The sequence below is a fragment of the Tetrao urogallus genome, assembly GCF_951394365.1.
Source record: "Tetrao urogallus genome assembly, chromosome: 14".
NCBI classification, from domain to species: Eukaryota; Metazoa; Chordata; class Aves; order Galliformes; family Phasianidae; genus Tetrao; species Tetrao urogallus.
The window spans coordinates 2,130,715-2,155,438 of NC_136827.1; the positions used below are offsets into that span (position 1 = coordinate 2,130,715).

Sequence of the window (24,724 nt, forward strand, 5' to 3'; positions counted from 1 at the left end):
GGGCAGTTTAAACCCATTATTCCTACTCACTAACTAGTTATTCCTAAATAACTCTTGCTAGAGACAATTCAGTGGTTGCAGCATCTTCTTGATAAAAAGCACTCAAATGTAATAACCATGGCAACAGTTGCTGAGGGCCGGCCACAGCAAGGGACAGAGCTGGGTTTTCTAAAGGGCAGCAGACCCAACTTTACCAATAAGTGACTAATGCTCCAAGGGGACAACGTATGGTGAGCTGTGTGTGCCACTGCTCTCATGGGGATACATCTATGCTCTGTCCTGGGGATGTGGTTTGCCTCAGTGCAGCTGGGCACGAGCCGTGCTTCATCAGTGATGGTGCATTCCCTTCCAAATGAAGGGGGAACTCATTAACTGAAAGCCGGAGGAAACACAGGGATGGTCAATCAGGAGGAGGCACAACCTCCTGTTCCAAAGACACAGATGTGCTTCACACCATTTGTGTGCATGGTGAACAGAGGTCCCGGTGCCTGGCTGCCATGGGTAAGACTGCATCTTTCTGCTTGTTTCTGGTTCCCTGGGATGCAAATGACTCTTCTTTCAAAAGCTTGTCCAACCCAAATCTCTGAGCTTTCACTTGGACTCCAGAGACTGCTTTCGTTCTGGGTAGATTCAGCATTAACCCATAGATCCTCCCCTTGTTGCTAAGCAGCAAAATTAAGGTAAGGAAAGTACCTTGATCAACTGAGTCACTTCTTTGAGTTTCAAGAGGACTCAATTGCATGAGGTGCTGCATTTCTTTTGAAAAAGTTCTCTTGTCCTTCCCAGGCAAGGAAGGGACGAGAAGGCAGGCAGGTTGTGGAAGGTGCCTGGTGGGTCCTGCTCTTCGTGTGTGTTGACAGCAAGTGCTGAGGTTGGACGGGATGATCTTGTAGGTCTTTTCCAACCTTGGTGTTTCTGTGATTCTGTATCAGGTACGAGTACACAACAAGTCAAATTGCAGAGCTGCTTCTTTGTGAGCTGTCTTTAAGGCTATGAATGAGGTGATGTGACAGATGCCCTGTGGTGTTGGAGCTGGAGGAGTCGGTAAGAAATGAGGCATTTTGACTTGGGAGAGTTGGTCCTTGCCTGCTTGGTGCATGGTGTGGGAACCAGCTGAGCTAACAGCTTTGGACCTGAGCCTGGGCCCTTGCCTCTGCTTTGTGCTGTCCTCTTGCCCAGGGCATCTTCTGAGCGCTCGCTCTTAGGACAGCACTGAAAAGACCTCTCCAGATGTTCTGATCTTAAGCTCAGGTTGGGAGCAGCTTAGGTTATGAGATCAAAGCCTTTCAAATTTCATTGTGGGAATCATGTTATTTTTTATCAGGCAGTATTCTCTTTCTGTTGTCTTATCTAATTGAACATTCTCCAAGCCTGAAAAGTAAGAGGAAAGTCTAATATTAAGGGGAAGAAAAGAAGAGCCTGCTGAAAGGCAGCATTTTCACAGATTTCAGAGAAGGAGGCAGTAAATACTCCACCTCTGCTTAATAATAATAATAGCTGGGCTAAGTATCTCTAAAAATATAAAATAATGTGTGCCTATTTGGAATAGTCAACATCCTTATCAGCCTGCTGTCATCTCTGCAAATAAGTTTCACTAGAGATTCTGGGCATGATTTTCAATGGCTCCGAGCAGCTGGAGCTTCTTTGACTTCAGTGAAAAGTCTGAGTGCTTGGCACGGTGGCAAACCAAGCCTCTTCCTTTCTGCCTCAAATTGGGTCTTGATTCTAAGTGAGATGAATTTTCTCCTCCTGATAATTCTGTGCATCTGAAGTGATTACAGCTCCACGTGAGTGCTCTTTTCGGAGATTTGAATGCATCGTTTTCTTCCGTCTTAAAAAGGTTCCTTCGAGCCTTCTGATGCTGGAGAGGGGGAAAAAAACCCTGGTGGAAGCTGTCACGTCTTCCTATGCAGATCGAAGATTAAAACTTGTATTTTTATAAAACACATACGGGGGCTAAATCAGAAAACTTCTGTTCAGGCGAGCAGGTTTTGGCTGTGCTGCTAAATTCTTCCCTGGCGGTGGGGAGGCAGAGCCAGCAAGTGGTATTATTTGGAGTTCTTAGAGAGTGAGCTTTAATGTTTGCTTAACTCCACTAAAAATAGACACCACCCTCTTTTCCTAATAGGCAGCATTTGTCACACTTGATTCATTTCCTCTCCCAAACTGAATTCCTTCATGAATATTCATCCGTACTCCCCAGGAATCTGCCTGTCCTCAGAAGTTGTACTCAGTGGCTACGCTGCAACAATGTGAGTCAACCTTTCAGGCTCACCAAATACCCAGCCTGAGCTGGGAAATATTGCAATACCAACAGCTCTCATTGATTTCTGTCTTCTCTGTGAGCCCTGATTGCTCGTTATCCCTCTAGATGAGACCCTTAACAAGGCTCCCGTTCCTGTTGTCATAGCAGCACCGCATAGCCCAGTATCACAAAGTCTCTGTCACTGTTAATTGTGTGATGGGAGGATCATTTTGGCAGTTTTTCTAGTGAGGATTAGGCCAAAAGGTCCCTTCTGAGCTATGATGAATGTGGTTACCTTCAGAAGGTACTAAAAGTCGGTAGTTACAGAAAATTTCTGAAGGGGGAAGCTTTACACAGTAGAGAGAGGGACAGCAGCCCTTACAGGGCTCTTCCCATTCATGCTCAGATACTGCTTGAAGCAGGGAAAAAAAATGAGCTGCTAAAGGAAGATATGAAACAGGATTCATGCTTAAGGAAGCTCCCATCAGGAGCTCAGCCCTTCTGCCCCAGAAGCCCAAAGCAAGGTGAAGGCCCCTGCCACTGAGCTGTTGGGCAGCAGGTTGGTGCTGGAGGGGAGCGGTCTGCTGGTTGTGGGGGCAAGGTGTTGGCACAAGGCTGGAGGAGCCTGAGGCTGGCAGAGCTGCTGGATCCACCAGCCCTTGGCCGATGGGATGTGCGTGGAAGGACGCCTGTAGCACTGCGTGACGTGTGCCACCAAGCAGCGCTCCAGGAGGACACCTGAGACATTGCTGCGTGTCTGCTCCAGCCCTCACACAGCATCCTCACCCAGCTTGCTCCTTAACACCTCTCAGCCTTGCTAATTGCTGAAGCGATGCAGGAGTTGGACGTGATGGTCCTTATGGGTCCCTTCCAGCTCGGGATGTTCTGTGATTCCATCCCTAGGGTTGGTAGGATCTCAGCAGCCTGTTGTCCTGGCGAGGACCACCCAGCGGGCAGATTCCTGTTGCCAGTGGGTCTTTGCCAGCAGGAAACGATATTGCTTTCCAGCAGAGTATTTTATAGGGCTTGCTCTCATCTTGCGAGTGAGAAATACGTGGGTGAAAAGGAGCGATCTGTTAACAGCTTCCAACTTTCACTCCCTCAGTGCATGCCCTGCTGCTGGAGGAGGAGCACAGAGCGAGGCGGGCGCTGTTGGCTCAGCACGAATGGGTGATTTATCAGCAGGAATGCCATCGTTAACTCGGGGACCTGCCTGTGACACCAGGTCAGCACGCCTGCTCTCGTAGCACAGCACCGCGTGGTTGCTGGTCAGCAGTGCTGGGCTGGGGTTGTATGTCATCTGCAGCCAACGGCACCTCGTCTGCGGGCCGGCAGCTGGCTCAGCACAGTGATGGGCACACAGTGGCAGACTCCCTGCGTGCTGAGGGATGGGATCAGCTGTGCTCCTTCCCAGTGATCTCTGTTAATACGGAGGGCAGACGCGTCCTCTGCACATTGCTGGGTTCACTCCAAAACTCTGAAATTGAGCCAAAATAACCCATGACCTAAGTGTAGATGTGAGTGATATTTCTAAAGGGTTCTAATTCTAAAGGAAAAAAAAAAATCCTTACCCCCTCAGCCTCTCCCCAGAGATGAAAATCTCCACTGGCCGTGCCCTCAGATGAGCTTTTTGTCTTTTTGGTACGTGCATTTAGGAGCCAGGTTTTTAAAGGCTGGCTTTGAATTTTACAGGCATTTATTATAGGCATGAATAATTGCTGGCACTGTGTTACCACTGCTGTTGTTTGCTCTTACGGTTTAGGGCAATTACATATGTAAGCCTCTGATTTACAAGCAAAAGCAGAACTAAAGTGGCTTTGTGGCCTACATTTGAAGAACAAGAAATGTGTCCCCAGTTAGTTGTACGTCCTCAGATTTGTGCCATGGAACGTGGAGGTCCTTTGGCACAATTAAGGGTCCCAGATTGTCACAGGCATTACATGACATGTAATGTCCCTGCACAGCATGAAGGACATGGACACAGAGCCATGTCTGGGGAGCGGGAGCTTGCCTAGATTTATCCCATGGCAAACACACTGGAAGGTTTGTGCTGGAATTGGGGAAATTACGGAGAAAGCCTACAAAAAGAAGTTGAATTTGAGTTAAACAGTGGTTCTGCAAGACGGACTTAAAAGCAAAGTGCTATTTCCCAGTGTGGTAATTGGCTTCTCTCTGGCTGTCAAGGGATCCCTCCTGGGGGTGAAGGACAGCTGAGACCCACTGCTGAGTATCACATCGATCAATTGAGATCAAGTTGAGATTTTTTCCTTGCTTTTGCCCAATGGATGGGAGAGGGGAGCAGCAGGGTCGGTGTGTTGGCTTGCCTCCATGGCTGGGTGGCACATCCCATCCTGCTGTGCCAGTACCTGTGGGTACCAGCAGCTCTGGGTTACCCAGCCAGAGTGGCAGCCAGCGTGGCACAGGACGGTGTGGAGCTGTGCGGGTCCTGGGGCTGATGGACAGATGCTGCCCTTGGTGCTGGGGGAGCAGAGTGAGGGCAGAAGCTGCAGGACGTGTGTGGCTGCGGATGGCTTCAGCAGCAGCCGTAACGGATGTTGACTGCAGGAAGCAGCAGCAGCTCTGCTTGGGAAGGAGGTCAGGCTTCATAGTTCAGATGGCCAGGGAGGGTGATGCACTCATGTTGTTAGTCATTAGTGCAGTGCAGGAGGCTCCTTACCTCGCTGGGTTTGTGCACAGCTTGAGGTTGGGGCAGCCTCCCCTGTGGCATTGATGCTGAGCTGATGATGCTGGTGTGGGATGTCCTCGCCAATCCCTGTACCTCTGGCACTGCCCCAAGGAGGTCTGTCTGTGCAGGAGGCACTGGGGAAGAACTGTTAGCTCCCAAAGTGGTTTCCTTCAAGTATGTGTGACTCCTGCAGGTTGGTGCTGCCTCCCCCAGCCCTACGGGCTGGCAGAGCTGGGCACACACTGTGGCTGTGAGTGCACTGCAGGGCAGCTGCTCTCCTCTCTTCTCCTGTGACCTACAAAGGACAGATGGAAATGCAAACCCAGATTTGTTTACTAGGCTTTGATCAACTGGGGCTTTATGCAATTTTTATGCAATTGCTGACAAGTATACTGTCCTAATGTGCCTTCACAGCACGTGTGTGAACTCCTGTGTCACCTTCCCATCCCGTCCCAGTGACATCGGATGATGGGAAGCAGCCATCACAGCATGTGTCTTTCCATAGTTCTGGAGTGCTGAAAAAGTGGAACCCCCCTTCCTCTTTCCCTCCTCTTATTTAAACTGTTTCTGAATCCGGGCATCTCATCAGATCTGAGAGCTTTTTCTGCCCCAGGAATTCAGCCCTTACCTCCTGTCCTGCAGATCACACCTCTGGCACTCCTGTAACTGCTCTCTGTTACAGTATTCATCTCAAGATCTTCCAGGCTTTTCCATGCCAAGTCTGCCTGTTGGCTCCTTCCTCCACTGGAGCAGAGGAGAGCTTTTAGTCTTTGCCTTTAAGGTCATGAAAACTTAATTGATATGTTGGCTTTCTGCACTGAGGTGTCCCTTCTCTCCATCCCACTGATGTAGGACACACTGTTGAAATTGCCCTCTTCTTGCATAAGTGTCTTATTCCACTGCATCTTTTATGCAGAGCGTTCCCTTCTGAAAGTGCTTTGCCTCCTGCTCCAGCCCTTTCTGAGCATTCAGTTCAGCTGTGGTACCTGCTGTGGCTTTCTTATGTATGCATATTCATTGCCTGATTAACATATTCTTTTAGCTGGCTTGGTCATTTGAAGTCCTTGGAAGCTTGGTTCCTACTTATTTCTCATGGCCTTTCTCAGACGATGGGATCCATGGTGCTTAGCTTCAGCCTTCCTATTTGAGTATCCTGAGCTAACTGCAGGCTGCACTCCAGCCAGCAGAAAGGCAGCTCCCAGAGATGGATCATTCCCTGCAAGAAGGGCCTGAGACCATCTGCTGTGGGGCCAGTCACCATTTATCTCACTTCCAGTGACTGAACTCCTCAGTAACTTAAAAACAAATAGACATAGATCTCATTACAGTGAACGTAAAGCTTTTGACTACAGACTCACCTGTCTGAATTAGCCTGGGCAGGCTCTTTGGAAATACAGAGTTTGCTTCTCCAGGGATGTACAGACACAGATTGGAACATGCCACCAAGGGAGCCCAGGCAGCACGTTGAAACTAGGTATCTTAATTTTAGGTGTCTAATGTTAGGTGAAATGAATCCAACACTTAGAAATGTTGGGGAAATGTTTCTGTCTTATTTTACATTTGGAAAATATAAAGGTGCATAGAGACTGTTTAAAAAACAACAACAGCAATAATAACAGTAATTATATGTGGGTGCAATTTTCCTTTATCTTTGAACTGAAGCTACTAGAAAAATCACTGCTGTGCTGATATTTGGCAGGGACGCCACTGTGAGTACCCACTTGTTTCTGAAAAATGCTGCTGGATTTTTAATGACCATCAGCAGCACAACCTTGATTTTAAATGTCATCCTAAATGTAGCAGTTCCAGCCTCCTCTGCCGTAGCGTGTGGGTGTCGGAGGAGGGATGAATCAGAAGGCAGAAAGCATTGCTGGTGCTTTCTGTGACTCCCAGCTTTTCCTCGAGGGCTTCCCACCCAGGAGCTGGCTTCAGGAGCCCAAGGGCTGCGGCATGGCAGAGCCCGCTCTGTCCCAGCGTGGAAGGACCTTGCCTAACCCTAACTCTGCCCTCTGTTAATGCATGGAAATCAACTGACTGAGCGTCAGCCCGGGAGATTCATCCAGGAATCCTGGTATTCCTCAGGTCGTACTTTGTGTTTATAAAAAATAAAAAACAGAGATTTGCAAATGCAGCTTTTAGTTCTATCTCCGCTTTCCCCGCTGGAAGTGTTCCCCAGGCTTCTCTTTTGGAGCTGAAATTCTCTGTGCTTGGCATTTGCGAGCTGGTGATTTGCTTTTGTAAATGGAGCAGAGTCTCAGCTTTGAATTATGACTCAGTGAAACAAATCTCGTTTTCCACTTTAAAATTATTCTAATAGCACTCTGTTAAACCCCATGGGACCGGGAACAGCCAAAGTTGGAAACGTGACAACTGCACCGGGTGCCGTTCCCCCTGCCATCCAGCACTTCCTCCTGCACTTGGATCGGGTGGGAGAGGTTGCAGGAAGGCTTGGGAGCGATGGGCCTTCGGTTTGGGAGCAGCCCCTTCTGACCTGGGGGGACGCTCAGGGGGCAAAATGGGCTGGGGAGGATGGCAGGATCTATTTGATGTAATACTTTGTGTTCTGCGGTTACCAGAGGAATGCAGGGAGTGGAGAAGCAGATGGCAGGGTTAAAATAGGACAGTGCTGCTCGGAGGTGCTGCTGGAAGGGAAGAGCCAAGTGCTGTTCTCACACTTCGCTTTGTGTCTCGTGGAAGAGCTGCTCAGTGCCCGCGCTCCTCCGGCCGTCCCAGCGGGAACAAATGCTTTTTTTTATTATTAGCACTTGTCTTAAAGAAAAACCAGCTCAAACGAGGAAGCAAACAGATAAATAGAATAACAATCAGAGACCTTGGCCTCAAGCCGCCTCCTAACGTCTCCCAGGATTATTGGTGTGATGCGTTCTCCAGGCGCTTGCTGCCTCTCAAGAACACAAACGGAGTGCTGGGATCTGGCAGCCGACACCGAGGCTTTGTCCTTGTGGTGCTCTGATGGTGTTTTGCAGTTTTGTTTTACCTAAGGTGTGCAAATGGGTTTTGTTTCGCTGGTGGAGGAACTTACAGCATAATTCAAGGCACGCAGTGCGATGTTGCGGCTCTTTCAGGGTGCTGCTGCAGCAGGGTTTGCTCCGGGGGCCTTCAGCAGCAGCAGAGAGCCATGTAGGAGCTTTTGGGTGCTCCTGTGTTTGCCACCGCGGAAGCCAGCAGAGATTTGGAGGTGCCCAGAGGCACTGCCCATCATGGGGCCCATAGGCAGGGGCTGCTGCCACCACTTGCAGTCGTGCTCGGGTTTCCCTGTCCGTAAATCAGGGAGGGCTTTGAAGTGGCTCTGATGAAAAGCACTGGAGGAACTCAAGGACGCAGCATTAATCTTGCAATATTGTTCTTGTTCCTTGCTGTGTTGTGATTTTGAAAAGAAATCAACACAATTCTTGTTGGCTATGGCTAAAATTACATAGAAATAAATGAGTTTTGCCCTCATAGAAAAGCACTCGCTCTTTATTAGTGCAGCCTCTGATGAAACAAAACCCATCCTTAGGCAATGAGATAGATTTGACCTATGGTGCAATAACAGCCTTTCAGAATTGCATATTGTTTCATACGATGGCATATACAGCCCTAAGGCTGATTTACGCCTCAGAGCAGAGTGGGTGATTGAGCACTGAGGGAGTTCCTGTGCTGCCCTTCTCCACGCACCGCAAAGCACCTGCTCGTCCCTACCTGGGGCGTCAGTAACTCGACAGGGATCAACAATCCAGCACGGCCCTGCGAGGGAGCGGGTGCCGTCCCTGATGGCTGCGGATGGGGTGTGAGTCCCCCAGGCCGCCCCTAAATCACAGAGCACAGGCAGCCCGGCCCATCTCTCACCATCAGGAGGACAGGAAAGCTGGGCAAACGTCTGCGGTGCTGCTTCACCTCCAGCTCTGTGCTGTCAGCGTGAAGTTGATAGCCCCCGAGAACCTGAAAGCTTTTCATCATAAATCGTTTGTGGGGTTGTGATTAAACTCCTGGAAGCTGAGCTTGCACCTGAGGCTCTGTGTGCACCGGTATCAGTGGGACCTCGTGTGAGCAGCATCCTGCAGAGCAGCTCAGGGCTGTCCTGGGGCGCACCCAGGGCCGAAGTGTGACTGTCCTGCCTGGTGTGCTCTGCTGCTGCGTGACATCTCCAGCTGTTCTTTTTATACCCACAGATATAAATACAGCCCGTCATCTTGCTGTTTGTGAGCGTTTAGCAGAACAACCTGCCGCGGCTGATTTTATTACAGCACCTAAGATTTTATTGTCCAGACCTGGTATTCACTTTTCTACTCTGCTGCGCGGCGAGGTGAGGAGCAAGAGGGGTTTTACTGCTCTGCTGCAGCTCTGCCATGCTGCCGGCGTGCTTCCTCTGTTCTCACTGCTCCTCTCTGGAACAGTTGCCCTGGGCCACTCTTCACTTCGTGGTGACCCCGACAAATGCTGGGCTCTGGCTCCACTGCCCGCTCCCTATACCTGGCCTGCTGCATCCTGGGGGCTTTCCGATTCACTGTGCCATCTTTTTATTTAATGACTTGGTTTTACAGCTCTTTGTATAAATCTAATTATCCATCTGTTATGCTACATAATGGCACTGCAGCTTGCCTAATCGTTTCCTGTTCCAAAACATCACCGTTGCCTGGCTCTACCTGCTGTGGGCTCCTCTGTGAGGCCAGCACGTGGACACATGGGGCCCTCCATCCTGGGAGCACCACATGAAGCAGCTCTTTCTCGAGCTTGAGGTCCTTGGCTCTGGCTTCTCAGCTCACTGAAAGGGCCCATGTTGGGTGGTTGCATTTGCAGAGCATATCTGAGAGCAGAGCCCTCCCCAGTTCAACCCAATGTCACTGTCCCCAGGCAGCTCTGGGCATGGTGGCCTTTTCTGAAAATGGGACTTGATGGCCATCCTGCCTTGAGCAGGGACACTGCAGGGCTCCTAATGAGCCCAGGCACCTCTGGCTGATATCTGGGACACAGAGAGCAAGCCAAGGTCCCTAGCTTTTGCCAGGCACTTCTGTGCTATTTCTGCCTTTGTGGCATGAATCACGCTCCCTTGGTTTAAGTATCACATTAGCCCATCAAAACCCCACAATCACGCTCTCAGCTCCAACTTATTCTCTGCAGTTCTTTTCTCCTCTTAGCAACAAATACTCAATAACCTAATTGCTCATTAAAAACCACGCTTGCATCTATGTAATCCATTATGTCACGTTGAGACACGTTGCTCTCACAGGGATGCTGCTGCTCCCCCGCTACCGCGATGAGCGCCTGGCTTGGTAGAAAGTGAGAAGGCAGCATTGCATTGAAGTGGAGATTTTCATCTTCTCAGGGTTTTTTTTTTTATGTCTCTCCTATATTCTCTGCTTTTGAACATCTAACATCTCTTTTATGCTTCACATCTTTCATACGAAATTGTTGTATTGTGTTGCCGACTGAAACCTAGTTTTCCTTTTGTCAAGTTTTCCCCCCTCACCCCACTTCTCTTCTCCACTGTATTTTGATCGGCACAACTTCTTAGGCTCCATTTGGCTGGGTGCTTTTGAGTCTCCTTGGGTCGTAGCACTGAAGGCCTTTCTGATGGGCCCGGTTTGGGGCTGATGCACAGAAAGCAGGCTTTCTGGGCCAGGTGTGCTGTGTGTAGACCTGGGGTGGGCTCTGCGCTATGTGTTCATACCCCCTCCAGCCGTGAGCTGGTGGCCTCGCTGGGCTCGGGGCTATCTTACTGCCCAGCATATCTCATGCTGTGCCTTCAAATGTCCCATCTCTTTTTCCATAGTGCGAGACTCTGCAGCAATGGAAAGCCTCTGTGCTAAATATGTATTTTTGTGAGAGATTCGCTCCCCTCTGCGCGTCAGCATCATTTGCTTTGTGCTGCAGCAGAGGCAGCCTGCTGGGCTGACATCCTGCAGCGGGGCCGGGTGGCTGGTCTGCAGGGTGGGGGGGCTGCACCATTATTTGCATTGAGGTGTCTCAGATCTCCTCAGATAGAAAATTCAGAAGGAGATGCAGCCAGCTCACGTGCACCTGGGAAGCTGCGGGGCCGGAGCCGCCTGCGTGTGGCGCGGAGCAGTGGCAGGTTGCCACGTGCAGCAGGCAAGGAGCAGAGCTGTGCTGCGTGTTTGGAAGAGCTTCAGGGGTGCACAGCTGGGCCATTCCCACTTCTAGTGGGCACTCGTGAGCCTGGGGCATCATTTGGGTAGCAGAGCCCCTTGCAGCTGTGACACGGGTGTTTCCCGTGGGAATGTTTCATGCTGCAGCCACTGCTTTGAATGCAATGGGGAACCTTGCTCCTTGCATACAGCACTTCTCACTTGGAGCTTTTTTAAGCTTTCTTTCCTTAAAGCTGTAATTTGAAATTCAGCTGCACAAGTACTAGCAAGCACTTGATCACCCAGCATCTCCTTTCTGTTCTTATTCAGAGCCACAGATTCACAGCTGCGGCTGAGGCTCCAAGTACTGAATCCCAGTCAAACCTTTTAGCACTGACATTGCAATGGGCAGTTTTGTTTCTATATCTGCTGTTGGTCAGTAATTGTAACATTATGATTGCTACAGGAGCTCCAAACTCAGTGGCCTCTCAGGACAAGTTGTTGGCCTTATTGCTGTGGCACGGCTTGCGTTGTGTTGTGTTTCCAGGGCTCTCAGAGATTTCCATCACCCTGCAAACTCCCAGCCGGGTGCAGAGCTCTGAAGGCACGGCTCTCAGCCCAGGGCTGTGTATAGGGCAGCCCCAATGTCCTGTGAGCAGCGTTGGGTGCTGTTGTGCTCTTTGCTATCAGAGTGAAGCCTCACCACTTCCCTGCCTGCTTCTGATCCTTGGCTTCCAGCACAAGCTAAATAGACTATACTAAATTTTTTAGGCTGCTTCGCAGGCTTTGATCCTTGGCTTTGATTTCCCACATGGTATCACAGTCCGCTGGTTCTGAAGAAACAAGAGGCCCATTAAGTGCTGCCCAGCCTGGCGATGATGGTCCCTCTCCAGCATCACACCACGCTCCCATCCAGGCCTGTGCTTGGGGATGTGCCCAGCCCCTGCTCCGCTGCCCACCCCCATCAGCTCCTCGCCGTGCCTGGCTCCAGCAGACGCTCAGGGCAAGCAGACAGTCCTTCCTACCAGGGTCTCGTTTATGCTTTGTGTGGTTCGTACACTGCTTTGGCAAGAAGCAGGTCAAGAAATAAATATTCTGTGTGTGTCCTTGCCAGAGCAGTAGAGATGAGGGCGTTTGCCTGCCTGCCCTGCTCTGTGCTTCCAAGTCCCCAAGCCCCTCCACACCACTTGACTTTTCTGTTTTTTTTTTTTAATTTAAATCTAATTTTGCTGCTGTACTGCAAGCTCCTGTCTAACTGGAGAGCCGCTGTTGCCTCAGGGCTGTGCTGCTGCTTTTCAGTCTTCCCACGCCCTTCCAATGTGCAGTCTGGAAAAACTTGAAAAAGACTCTTCCGAATTTGGGCATGTGTGCCTTGGGTCGTCCAAAGATGGGGGCTCTGCAAGGTGACAGTGTAAGGGTATTCCTCAGCAGGGAGCACTCTCCATGTCTGTTCTTTAGCAAAACGGGAGCTGGTTCCATGTGAATGTGCAGGATTTGCAGTCCCCCAGCCTGCAGACAGCTGCACTGGAGCTCATCCGTGCTGCTCACTGGTGGGCCCTCTGGCTGGCCATCCCTGTCCTACAGCCTTGCTGCTGCCACAGGACGCTTTAGTGGGAGGAAAAAGACTGCTTGGAACAAACAGCCCGACCTGATGGCTGTAGGGAGGTGCCTGGGAGGCCTTCGGTGCCTGCCCAGGGCAGGACTGCTCAGCCACAGCTCTGTGCCAGCTTTTTTCAGCTTCCCTGCCCGTTCCAAGCTGCAGCACCACTGATCACAGCATGCCTGCACTTGCTTGTATTAATTTTTCTCTCTGAGGCTCGTGGTATTTTGGCAAACAGGCCTCAGCTGTAATAATTTCTGGCCCCTCGTGGGAAGTTATAACTCTGGCATAGTGAAATATAAACCGGCAGAAAATGGAGTGTTTCCTTCTGCAGCAGGCAGGTTCAGAGGTTTTCTTATCGCTTTCTCTCCTTGCTTTTGTTTTCCCCTTCTCAGCCAAAGGGCACAGTCATCCTCCTTCAAAAGAGCAAAAATGTGCTGGACTGATAAAATGGTGCCTTAAGTTGGTGCTATGCAAAGGTACAGCTTCAGGAGCCTGGGGAGGAGGCAGCAGTGGGAGGCATAAGTATTGTTTGTCTTGTGGCTAAAACCAGGCATCCTCACTGCTGCAGTGTGCAGGCAGTGCAGGTGGCCCCAGTCACTGCCTGTCTGCAGAGCAAGAGCTTGGAGAGTTGGCCTGGGTTGGGATTTTAAGGTGCAGAGAAGAGAAGCAGACCAGAGGCCCTGGAGAAGGTCTGGCAGCTGGGATCTTCACCAAGAAGGTCTGGTGCCCATGTCCATCACTGCTGGTGGGAAGCTGCTGGAGCCTGAGTGCAACACTTGTATGGGGCTGACCCTCACCCAGCCCTGAAGCTGCGTCGTCTCACCTGCACCCACACCTCTGCCCTCCCCATGCAACCAGGGCTGCTCATTGCAGGCTGTGTGCAGGCTCTGCCCCACTCTCCCAGCTTCATTTCAGCCCGTTCTGCTGCTGATGCCAGCATCCCCTTATCTAGTGACAGATTAGCACAGGTTGAATTTTCTATGATAGCAGTCCACAGTCTGTCTCATTGTATTTATTTTGTTCAGGCAGCTTTTCCCTGGGCTTGACAGTGTAATTTGTACAGATCTGTGCTGAATTTTCAAAACCCTCAAATGAGCTTTTTGTTAGTGGACAACTGATGGTGGAGACATTAAACAACAGAAACGCTGAGAAGTGAGCAGCACACCTAGCATCCAGGAAGGCTTCCTAACCTCCAGAGGTACTCTTTGGCAAAAACTCCATGGTTCAGAGATTTTAATTAGATCTGATACTCCGGGTGACCAGCCAAGCATTAAAAGGCATAGCGGTTTTTCCGTTACATCCCTTGCTGTGGAGTTTTTTATTATTTATTTTAGATAGATGTGACAAAGAACTTCAAGATCCCAGTTTGCTTTGAATGGCACGAAGAGCTCTGCAGTCTGAGAGCTCCTTTCTGTGCACTGTGAACCAGAATGTGGCTGCCTGCAAGCTTGCTCCACACCCACCCTGCCCCCCCTTGCCTGGAGTAACATTAATGTGAGGTTGGAGGGAGTTTTAGGATCAGCAACTGTATTTCTGAGTGTTGCCAGCTCCTCCTTGGAGTCTGGAAGTGCAGCATTCTCGTTCTCGTCCTCGCCACTAATGGAGCTGCAGTGCCTGACAGTGCTGTGGATGAGATGGCAGGCAGAACCTGAATCCCTGCATCTCTGTTTCACCAGGAGAGCTCAGAGCAGAAGCAAACACAGGCCAGCTGTACACACAGAGTTAGAGACCAAAGCTGTCACTGCTGGAAACAGGGCTGGAAAAAACCCTCCTGCTGCCTGGCTTGCAGCACAGCCTGTTTGGGTTCTGTGTTTCTGGACTCCCTCAGGAGCCCAGTCACAAGCCCTGAATATGTCTGCCTTAAATTCACCTGGGCAGAAGGGCGATGCAGGATTCATCCACCTCTCTGGGGGAGCTCTCCCTTCCCTCTTGCTGCCTGGGGGTTCGTGTCCCACTCGGCACCTCTGTGTGCTGGCTGTGTTGGACACGTCTGCAGCACAACCCTGACTGCTCCGAGAGCTGATGTTCACCTGCCATCGTGCTCTTCCATCTTTGCCCTGGGGAAGTGGGAAAGTGGCTGAGGCTGGAGCGGTGCTGGGATGCTGTGTGCATGTGCTCACTGTGGGTACAGCTGGAGATGGGAGCAGTGGTGGTGGAGCTGCCCTGGGCTGGAGCTGCGTGTGCCTGGGGGCAATACACAGAGCTGAGGGTTTTGCTGTGTTTTTGTGAGCTAATAGCAAGCCACCAGTTAAATTCAAGGCTGCTCCCTTACCCAAGTCCATTTATCCTCTGTTTTTGTTTTTTTATGACCGTGTCTGCCTCTGTCTTATTTCTTGTGTGATTCTCTGTGCTGGCTGTTCTGCAGCTTTCTGCAGCAGTGAGAGCAGTGGGTGTTTGCTGTAGCAGGGATGCTGACCTCTGTGTAATGTGGTGCAATTGCTGCTTCAAAGCCGAGCAAAGGCTGAAGTGCTGGAGCTCTCCCTCAGAGCTGATGAGACCTGGGATCAGTGTGGGACTTCCAGGATGCTGTGTTCTGACTGAGCACTGCCAAAAAGAGAGCCAGCTGCACCCAGCGCAGCCCCAGGGTGTGCTGCAAGTGGGGTCTGTGCTGGGGCAGCTGTTCACACCCAGCCCTGCCGTTTCACCCCATTCTTCTAGACAGAGGGATGCACTCAGCCTCCTCTAGTCCTTGAGAAGCACTCGATGAGAGATGTGTGGGTGGCCAGACAGGCACAGTCTGGTTCAGAGGCCCCGGGGACAGCGGGTCCTTCCTCCAGGTGAAGCTGGGGCAGGACTGGTGCTGCAACGTGGGCACGCAGCAGCAGGGGAGTGTGGTGTAAATCAGTAGGGCAACAGTGAGCGAGGGGGAGGCGAGTGCCAGCACAGAGGCCATTAAGGAGCAGAGGCAGTGCGGAGCTGGAGGATTAATGGAGCAGTAGCTGCAAGGCAGGGATGAGGGAGGGCTCCTTGCTGGGGGCAGATGGGCAGGACGTGGGCACACAGCAGGGCAGCACGAGTGGCCCAGCAGGCGTTTTCCCATCTGCACTGCCATCCCCTCGGCCCCCTGTGTGTGACACATCTTTGTGTGTTTTTTCTGCAGCAACCCCAAAGTCCAGATAGAAGCAATTGAAGGAGGAGCGCTGCAGAAGCTGCTGGTCATTGTGGCTACAGAACAGCCACAGGCTGTCAAGAAGAAGGTGAGCAGGCAGGGGTCACCTCTGGGTAAAGCCATTTGGGATGCAGCTCTTTACAGGGTATCACACCTTATAATTGCTCATGTGAGCATGAGACCTGTGCTGCATCCATTCTGGGGGCATCTGACGACTCCGTGCCTTCCAGCATGGTGCTGGTGGCCGGGTCACAGCTCAGTAGCCCTGATCGGTTGGTGCCAGCGCTGTGGTCTCACCCTCACTGCACGCAGGGGTGCACATCCCCGCCTTGGGGCACAGGCTGCATGCTGCAGCTCTGCTGGGGGGAGAGGCGGGGATGCCCGCAGCAGGCAACAAGCTCAGAGGGCAGCAAGCACGGGAGCTGACATTTGGAAGGAGCTAATTGCCAGAGCCCGCCCTGCGCCCTGCCTCTGGCAGTGGCCTGCAGCAGAGGCTTCGCAGCGTGGTGAGCAGCTCAGAGAGCCCCCAGCCAAATGTGCAGTGCTGTCCGTTGGGCTGGGGGATCCCTCGCTGCCTCCCCGCCGTGCTCCCCAGAGCGTGAGATCTAATTACCCTCGCTTTGGCATCTGATGCCACCACTGTTTGTTGGCCACAACGTTTTCTGTCGTCTCCTGAACATCCAGCCCCACTGCTTAACATGGTGACCTTCTGCAAGATGGAATTTGATGGGGAGATGCAACTCACAGCACTTTTGTTCACCATTAGCAAACAGTGAAGTGCTGCATGAGTTTTAACAAGGGGCTTCCACAAACACATTCCTCTCTGGTCTACGGCAAAACCCTGGGAGGGGCTGGGCAGTCCCCAGCTGTTTGGCTGCACCCTCACTGCTGGGTTGGAGCAGTGCCCGCAGCTGCTGCACTGAAACTGCTCAGAGTGCTCAGGGACCAACCTGCAAATCACTGTGGGATGGGAACCATGGCTGGGATGCAGAGATCCTCACCAGCACCTCCTGAACCCTTGGTGGGTACGGACCCCTTCCTTTCAGCAAACACAAATGCATCCTGCTGGCATTAGCTGGAGGAGAGTGGAGGAGAGGGATGAGCTCAGTGCCATCTGTGTTTCTGGGTGGCATTGTGGAGCTTCCAAGGGCAGAGCTGAGGCCCTTTTCCAGGAGGACAAAATTTCTGCAGCCAATTCATGTGCCCACACTGCCCCCAGCTCCCCAGGCCAGGTGCCCATGATGGGTTGGTTGTGCCCAGACTGTAGGTTTCCGCACTGATGCTCTCAGCACTGTGCGGCAGCGAGGCCAGGAGTGCATTTTTTCATTCCTGGTCCTTTGGCCTATGGAAAAAAGGAGACAGAAACATCACTGATTTACCGGAGGCAACTCCAGGGATGTAAAATAGTAACAAATGGGGTCGAGGAAGCAATGGCTGTCAGCTCGGATCTGTCCGCAGCACAGGGCACGAGGCTCGCTGTGGTGCGGCGCGCTGGTGCTGCTGGATCCACGAGGCACCCACGGCCCCACAGTTCTGCCCGAGGGTGGTGTCAGCCCAGCATTGTGCTTGGGAGCAGTCATCAGAACGGGTCTGTTGACCCCTGCTTGCCCCCTGCCATGCCAACCCGTCTGCTAGGGACGTCTGTTAGAAGTGAGCATACGTGGGCTGCTGCCACACTCACAGTATGTGACACTGCTCCTCGACTGGTCCTCTCCCTTCATGATGCAAGAGAGATGATGGTGTCCAGATGGTGTCCCTGGTGTCCAGATCACCTTCAGCCCTGCTTTGTCCTCTTTGGGCATCTTTGCCCATGGCCAGGCTCAGTGTTGAGGGCAGAGGGAGGGAACTGCATGGATTGATGCTCTGAGATAGTGCAGGTGCTGGCTACGCGTCTCTGTGGGTCACCAACTCCTGCAGTGATGCTTGGGGAGGGAGTTCAGGTGGGCATCAGCCGAGGGTTGAGTGGCTGGGGTTGGAGAGGTTTGGGATGCTCTGCATGGCTGGGCAACCCAACGGGCTGCATGGGAGCTGCGGGGGGCTGCCCACACCCCTCTGTGCTGCAGCATTACAGCCCTGCTCCCCAGCTGACACACCGCTCTCCTGCAGGCACTCTTCGCTCTCTCCTCGCTGCTGAGGCACTTCCCCTATGCCCAGCAGCAGTTCCTCAAGCTGGGTGGCCTCCAGGTGCTGCGTGGGCTCTTCAGACAGCCAGGGAGCTCAGCCCTGTGTGTCCGTGCTGTGACGTTGCTCTATGACCTCTTCGTGGAGAAGGTGAGGGCTGTGGGGCAGTGGGACGGGGCATCTCCTCTAGGGGAAGGTCCCTCCCAGCTCCTGTGCTGGAGCTGTAGCTCCTGAGGCCTTATTTTCACATACTGTGGATTACTGCTGCCTTTCTTGTCACCATTTGTTATTTAGTTTGTGTGTCTCTCTTACTCCAGAGAATGGGAATTAAATCCACTTTCACTCTGTTTATAGCCAATTTGCCCTGCAGATTATCACTGCTTTAACACTCGGATTCCAGGCACCGCAGAGGAACAGCTGTGTTCTTAAACAATTGTTTTCCACGGGATTTTGTGAAGGTGCACATTATTTTGATGGGCCTGAGATCCCATCAGGTGTGGGCTCTGACACCCTGCATGGGAATTGCTGAGTCCCAGCCTGATCCGCTGATTGAGCACCTGGGGAAAGGACCCGGTGGGCCCTGGGAGCACTGATGAAGGCAGTTCAGCTGCGTGACTGGAAGGGGTGGAGCCTGGCTGCACCTCTCTTAGACCTCATTTAAGGGCTGACTGCCACTGGGGAAGGATCTCTGGCTGGAGATCCCTCCTTTGTGGGGTTTTCTTGTGAGCCTGGATCTTCAGAAATGGGTGAGCACCTTTCCTTTGTAACACTATTCCATTCACACTAGTCCCTTTGCTACTGTGCTCCTGTATTGCCCTTCTACTTCCTGATTGTAGCGCTGTGCTGCCCTGCCCCTTTGCACGCAGTAGAAGGGTCCATGGGCCTGGCTCCTTCTGCCTACCTGTGTGCACCTCATGCAGTGCCACCTGCCCCAGCTTTGCTCTGGCTGGAGGAGCTCCAAAGGCCCTGCAGAGCCTCAGGTTTGTGCCCACATGTGGCTGTTGCTGCTTACAACTCTCCAGGCATAGCCCCTTCCAGAGCCTGCAGGGGAAGCAGGAGGATGCTGGAACCTGGTGGGGAGCAGGACTGGGCCAGATGTGGCCAGGTTTGGGGTTGCCTGGGTGAAACTGTGCTTCTAAAATCATAAAGTAACACCAGCCCCTGTAAGCACCAGCTCTGCACTGAAGTACAGAGCAGCATCTGGACGACATTTGTCTTCTCCTCTTTTTTCACCCCGAATCCTGAATGTCAAAGTACAAATGGGCATTCAGCAGTAGTGCTCCTGGGAACTAGGGTTGTGGTGGTATCATTTCTCCTTGTCTCTATGCCCAGCAGTTCAGTGGCACAGAGTGCTGTGATGGAGCAGCTGACCTGGGGGTAGCAGAAGGAAGGTTTGGAGAGGCACCACGGACATCCTTGGGGACCCAGCTGACCCTGGGGTCAGGACTGTCCCCAGGGACTGTGAGAGGCACGGCTCTGCCTCTGCTCCCCTGGCTGAGGGTTTCTGCTCCTTGGTCCTACAGAAGCCTGAATCCTCCTTCACGTCACCTGAGATCCCTGGCACTGAGCTGCATGTGCAGCAGCATGCATTGCACGTCTCCTTGCATGGCAGGAGCTGCGGTGTGCACCATGCAGTGTGTCACCTGCAGGCAGCAGCTACAGGTCATCATCTGCCCCGTGCCCTCCCACAGATGCTGCTGGAGGACTCTCAGCACAGCGACCAAGCGGAGGAGAAGGTGCAGCAGTACCGGCGGGTGCAGCTGGTGCCGGCAGTGCTGGAACAGGACTGGTGTGTGGCAGTGCCAGGGCTGCTGGCTTTGCCAGAGCACGACGCACGTGAGAAGGTACTGAAGGCGGTGGCTGTGCTGATGGCGTTCTGCAGGGAGCGCTTCCGCGGGGACACGGCCCTCAGTGCCACGCTGGGGCTGCTGCGCAGTGAGTATGAGGAGCTGGCAGCTGCCGAGCGCAGGGACGGCGATGGGGATGGGTACTTCCAGGAGCTGCTGGGCTCTGTGAACAGCATCTTGCAGGAGCTGGGCTGAGGCCGGAGCTCGGACGGGTCAGGATAACGGTGTGATGTGTGGTGTCACCTGTGCTGTGTAAGTGCACTTTGAATAAATGGCTGAGCTAAGGAAGTCTCCCCAGTGGAAACGTGCCAAGAGTTTGTTATTGGACGGAAGTGCTGGGGGCACACATCCTTAGCACTGAGCAACTCTGGAAAATAGAGGTCTGTGCCCTGGAGGGGCAGGCCGGTTCCAGCTCACACTGCAGCCTCTAGACAAGGACCTGATGCAGATGCCCTCTGCAGCCCAGTATGGTGTGGTCCTGGGTTCGCTCCTTCCATCCCAGGAGAGAGTGGGGTGGTGAAGTGTGCCTTACCCTGTGCGGAACCTCTTGCTGCCTGCCTGCCTTCCTCTTGCCCTTAGAGGTGGGCTGCAGAGAGTGATGTGTAGTGCCCAAGGCCTCGGATGAGGAAGGTGCAAACTCCCAAATCCTGCTTGTGTGCTGTCCTGCTGCAGGTACGTTGCAATGCGGAGCCGCTTTGTAGAGCAGGCTGTGAGCACTTCTTGCTTCTGTGCTCCATCCCAGCATTGCTCTCTGGCAGCTGCAGGTATTCCAGTCAGTGTTGCTCCCGCTGCAGGGCGGCAGTGTGACCCAGGGCTGGAGATGCTGATGTTACCAACACCATTGCAGAAAAATAAATTAAAACCAATAAGGGAAGGCTGCTGGTTTTGTATGCAGCCCTGTGGCATTGCCCGTGAGCTCACTGCAGAGCTGCCTGCAGCCAGGCTGTGCCAGCCCTCACCCACTGGAGCTGAGGTATGTCTGGCTGTGGCTGTGGTTGATTGGCTGTCATCACTGCAGAGCAGTGCTAATTGCAAGTATTGATTTGGTGGTGGGGTTTTTTTTGGTTTTTTTTTTTTTGTTTTTTTTTTTTTTCATTCTCTCTTTGGGTTTTGATTTGGGCTGCCTTCCTGGGATTAAAAATTATTTTCTGCCTGCTTAGGGCTAGGGTTGCTGTAGGGTTAAGAATAAATACCATCTGACGGCAGTCGCTGCTGGGGGGACAGATCTCAGTACTGGGACAGAGCTGGGCCCTATGCAGTGCTAAATTGGACTGAAACATCCTGGCTCTATGGCTCTCATGGCCCTCAGCTTACAGGGGTGTACGCAGCAGTGTGTGCTGTGCTCTGTATGCGGTGCCTTGCCAGTGCCATAGTTGGGGCCACCTCCGGGCGGCAGTGAGGACAGCTGTGCCCAGGGAACCCCACAATGGTCAACAGTGGTGTCCCTGCCCTCAGTGGGGACTCACTGCAGAGAATGCAGTTCTGCTGGGCTTTGCCTTTTCTGCTTTCTCTCCCTGGTCTGTTGTGTCCCACCTTGCTCACATGGGGCCCAGATGCACAGCTGCACAGACGAGCTGCTCACCCCATGGCTCCAGGTGGTGCACATGGAGAAGTACAGCTGACAGCATTTCCATCCTACTGCCAGAGAAGTGCAGGGGAGGAAGAACATCCTAAAAGGAAAAGAAAAAAGGGAGAAAAAAGAAGTTCCTGGAATTGCTTACCAAAAAGCACTCTGATGCTCAGGGAAGGTGCTGCTGAGATAGTGCAGGCAGTCCCTGCGGCCAGAACCCAGGCCTAAGGGCTCTGCCTGCAGGCTCAGGCTGGAGGCTGAGCCCCAGCCCAGGCTCACAGCTTTTCCCACCACCTGTGACTGGGCAGCCACTTACCCTATCAGTATCTGCGAGCACCAACAAATGGGAGCTGCTGGCATGCAGTGTGGCTGTGGTTCTACAGCACTTCTGCCCCACAGACCACAGCAGGGAGCGCAGCGCTGCACCACAGCTGTGTATGCTGGGCTCTGTGAGGGAGGAGCTGCTCCTTTGGGTGCATGGGAGCTCCTGCTGCACTCCTCCATCCGCAGAGGGAACAAGCAGCTGGGTGGTGTCCCTGAGCAGGGCAGCGCTGGCAGAACATCCCCTGTGCACTTCTTAGCGCTGCTGTGGGCTGTGCTCACACACTGCTGCCAGAGGAAGAGTCTTCCCTCCAGCACTGCAGATGAGACAAACTGCACAAGTCCTTCCCCAGAGCTTAATTACATCAAGCAGTAATTACTGTAATTCTTCTCAATTGGCTCTAATATAGTTACGGTGCTGCTCCTGTGCTGAATGCAGCCTGCCTGGACCCCGGTGGCTCCTGAAGGCCAGGGATGCTCCCAAAAGTCACAGCAGAACATGAGTTTGCATTTACTCAAAACCTGGATGGATCTAAATGTCCGTTTGTTGCGATTTATTTTCGTAATGCTAATACATGGGGTTCTGGAGGAGTGGTGTGTTTGACAGCCACTGAACAGCGCGGGGAATAGAACCTTTCAGGCTATTACATTAATGCCAGGAAAAAGAAAAGTCACACTGTGTGAAAGCAGACAGTAACCACGCATGGGAAAGACACACAGTGTTAACCCTCAGGTGTTTGTGGGGCAGCAGAGCAGAACGGCCCCGTTGGGCAGCAGAGCTGCGGGCAGCAGTGACACAGCAGTGCATTGTCACCTGTCCTTGGAGGCTGCAGCACTTGGGAGCAAAATGGGCAACGTTACTGCAGTAACTCCTAATCCTGATCAGCAGTTGGGTAATCTGACAGCAATAAGCTTGATAGAGTAAATTGTGATTGAGGTAAATGGAATTAGAACATAAGAGCTGCCAATGAGCGGCTCTCAAATTCAGTTACAGTCACAGCACTGCACACACAGGGCACCAAATCCCGGCCCCCGAACCGCTCCCAGCCTTCTGGGGAACGCGGGACCTCGCTGGTAGGAGTAGAACACACTGACAGTCGTAGCATGTAAATAAGAGTGAAAGGATGCCTGTAGGTACATCTCCACACAGTGCCCGGTCGCAGCGCAGTCAGCGAGAGCTGCTGGGTGCACACAGCTGTGCTGGGAAATGGGCACAGTGCTGACTGCGTGGATGTGGGGAGGAAGCACCAACACCATGCACAGCACAACATATGGGTGGGAAAAGCGACTTTATTGTGTCCTGCAGCAACATCGGCGGTCTGTAACCAGGCATTACCACTCTCATGTCACACAGAAGCCAGCAGCCGTGCCCCAGCAGCCACGGGGGCGCAGGGATGGGAAGCAGAGCACAGGGAGCAGCGCAGCCCCTCCTGGCCCTGCCCGGCTGTGTGCCATGCAGGAGGTGCTCGCTGTGTTCTCGTGCTCCTTTCAGCACACGTTGCTCACTGGCTCTCCACTCCCAGCAGGAATACACATACATACAATAATCCATTTCTAAAACTTTTTTTTTGGGTGAAAAGACCTAATTTTTCCCTCCTGATCACAAGGCAAAACAGCAGTCTCCAAGCAGAACGATTCAGCTATCAGCATTAACTGTTAGTGTTATTGTGAAACCTCTTTGGTTATAGAATATTTCATTTAAAGCGAGATTATACAAAATAATTTCCAGCTAGAAATACACCCCTGGAATCTAAAAGCAATCTAAATTAACACACTCTCGCAGGCTGGAGCTATACTGATAGGATTTGTAATTTGAGTATTTCCCCACATGATCTAAACAAAGTTATCAAAATTATATTAAGTAAATACATTTTGAGGAGTAGTAAACTTCTGAGAATCCTTAGAATATTAAAAGTAGAGTTCTGGAAGTAGCAGTAGTGGCCTAAAGGAAGAACCAACCGACACAGAGACCTCTAAATGCTCTCCATCGCCTTGAACTCGCTGAGCGCCTGCACCGGGCTGACGTGCTTCTTCTGGGACGCCCGCTTGATTTTGGTCTGGGTCTCGTCCTGCTTCTCCCTCTTGACCAGGGGCTTCTTCTCCGGAGCCTTCATCTTCCAGGACACGGCGGGGAGGTTGAGCGAGGCCATGCCCTGCGACTTCTGGTACTTGGTGGACGCCACGTAGGACGCCTTCACCGTCTGCACCACGGCGTTCATCAGGTTCTTGGCCGCCTGGATGAGGGACATGGCACTGTCCACCTGCCGGAGGAACGGCGCAGTTACTCGAGGTGAAAGTGGCCGAGCAGCTCCACAGCGGTGCTGCAGGACTCTGCTGGAAGCAGCTGCGGCTGCTCTGAATGGTTTTCCTCACAATCTGCAGCCCAACGGCACAGCGATGTTCCCCTGCTGACAGCGCGGACGAGGAGCACCGTGCCTGCACGCTGCTCCATGCTAATGGCAACCAGAGGGATTCGTGTTCCGCTGTTTGCTTTTGTGACTAAGCTTTAAAAGCAGCTTATTCTCTAACAAAATTAAAATCACGGTAATATCTTAATTACTGATAATAAACATTTATATAAAGTTATGTTACAAAGGGAGGAACGCAGTGTTATCTTCAGCCAGGCCTGGAGCCCTTTGCGAGGTGGTTCTACTGACAGGAGCTTAAAAATGAGAACTTTGGAAGCTGTAGTGTGTGGCTGATGGAGAGCCACACTGCAGGAGGTGAGGGCTGAGGTGTGTGCGGGCGAAGCGGGGCTGACTGCACTGTGGGCTTTGTGCAGGGCTGCTTCATCCCATCCACCACGCACAAGACCAGGACCTGCTGCTCATAAATACCAACGATCCTCAGCAGATGAGAGCTCAGCTGCCTCTCTGCATTTAAAAGCATGTGTACATCTAGGGAAGAGCTGGGGGAAAATCCAAGCAAAAAATGCCCAGCAGCAAACAGTGTGAGCAGGACTTGGAGGACTGCACGCTGCGGACCGTGGTGGCAATCTGAGCTGTGCCACGCAGCAAAGCATTGCCCTCCCCTGCCCCAGCCATCGCACTGCCAACGCTGCACTGCCGGCCACTACTTCCATGGCTCTTCACAGCGGGAGGAATCCCATCCATTGCACTGAAAGCAAGGAGGTGCTGTT

The 24,724-nt window shown here is 52.4% G+C and overlaps 2 protein-coding genes across 5 annotated transcripts in view; one reads left to right on the forward strand and one right to left on the reverse strand.

The window, feature by feature from the left end:
• The window catches only part of SIL1 (SIL1 nucleotide exchange factor), a gene marked incomplete at its 5' end in the record, with an annotated part of 67,637 nt that extends 47,725 nt beyond the window's left edge, over positions 1–19,912 (forward strand). The window contains 3 exons of the mRNA XM_079542163.1: positions 15,718–15,814; positions 17,833–17,997; positions 19,539–19,912. Coding sequence (XP_079398289.1) covers positions 15,718–15,814; positions 17,833–17,997; positions 19,539–19,889 — 613 coding nt within the window. The 3' untranslated portion in view covers positions 19,890–19,912. The remainder of the gene's footprint in view (positions 1–15,717; positions 15,815–17,832; positions 17,998–19,538) is intronic.
• A 3,646-nt stretch (positions 19,913–23,558) lies between these two features.
• The window catches only part of CTNNA1 (catenin alpha 1), a gene marked incomplete at both ends in the record, with an annotated part of 92,052 nt that continues 90,886 nt past the window's right edge, over positions 23,559–24,724 (reverse strand). For 3 of the 4 annotated variants that reach the window (XM_079542295.1, XM_079542293.1, XM_079542296.1), the window contains one exon: positions 23,559–23,846. In XM_079542295.1, coding sequence (XP_079398421.1) covers positions 23,559–23,846 — 288 coding nt within the window. The remainder of the gene's footprint in view (positions 23,847–24,724) is intronic. The other variant, XM_079542294.1, reaches the window with a different exon arrangement.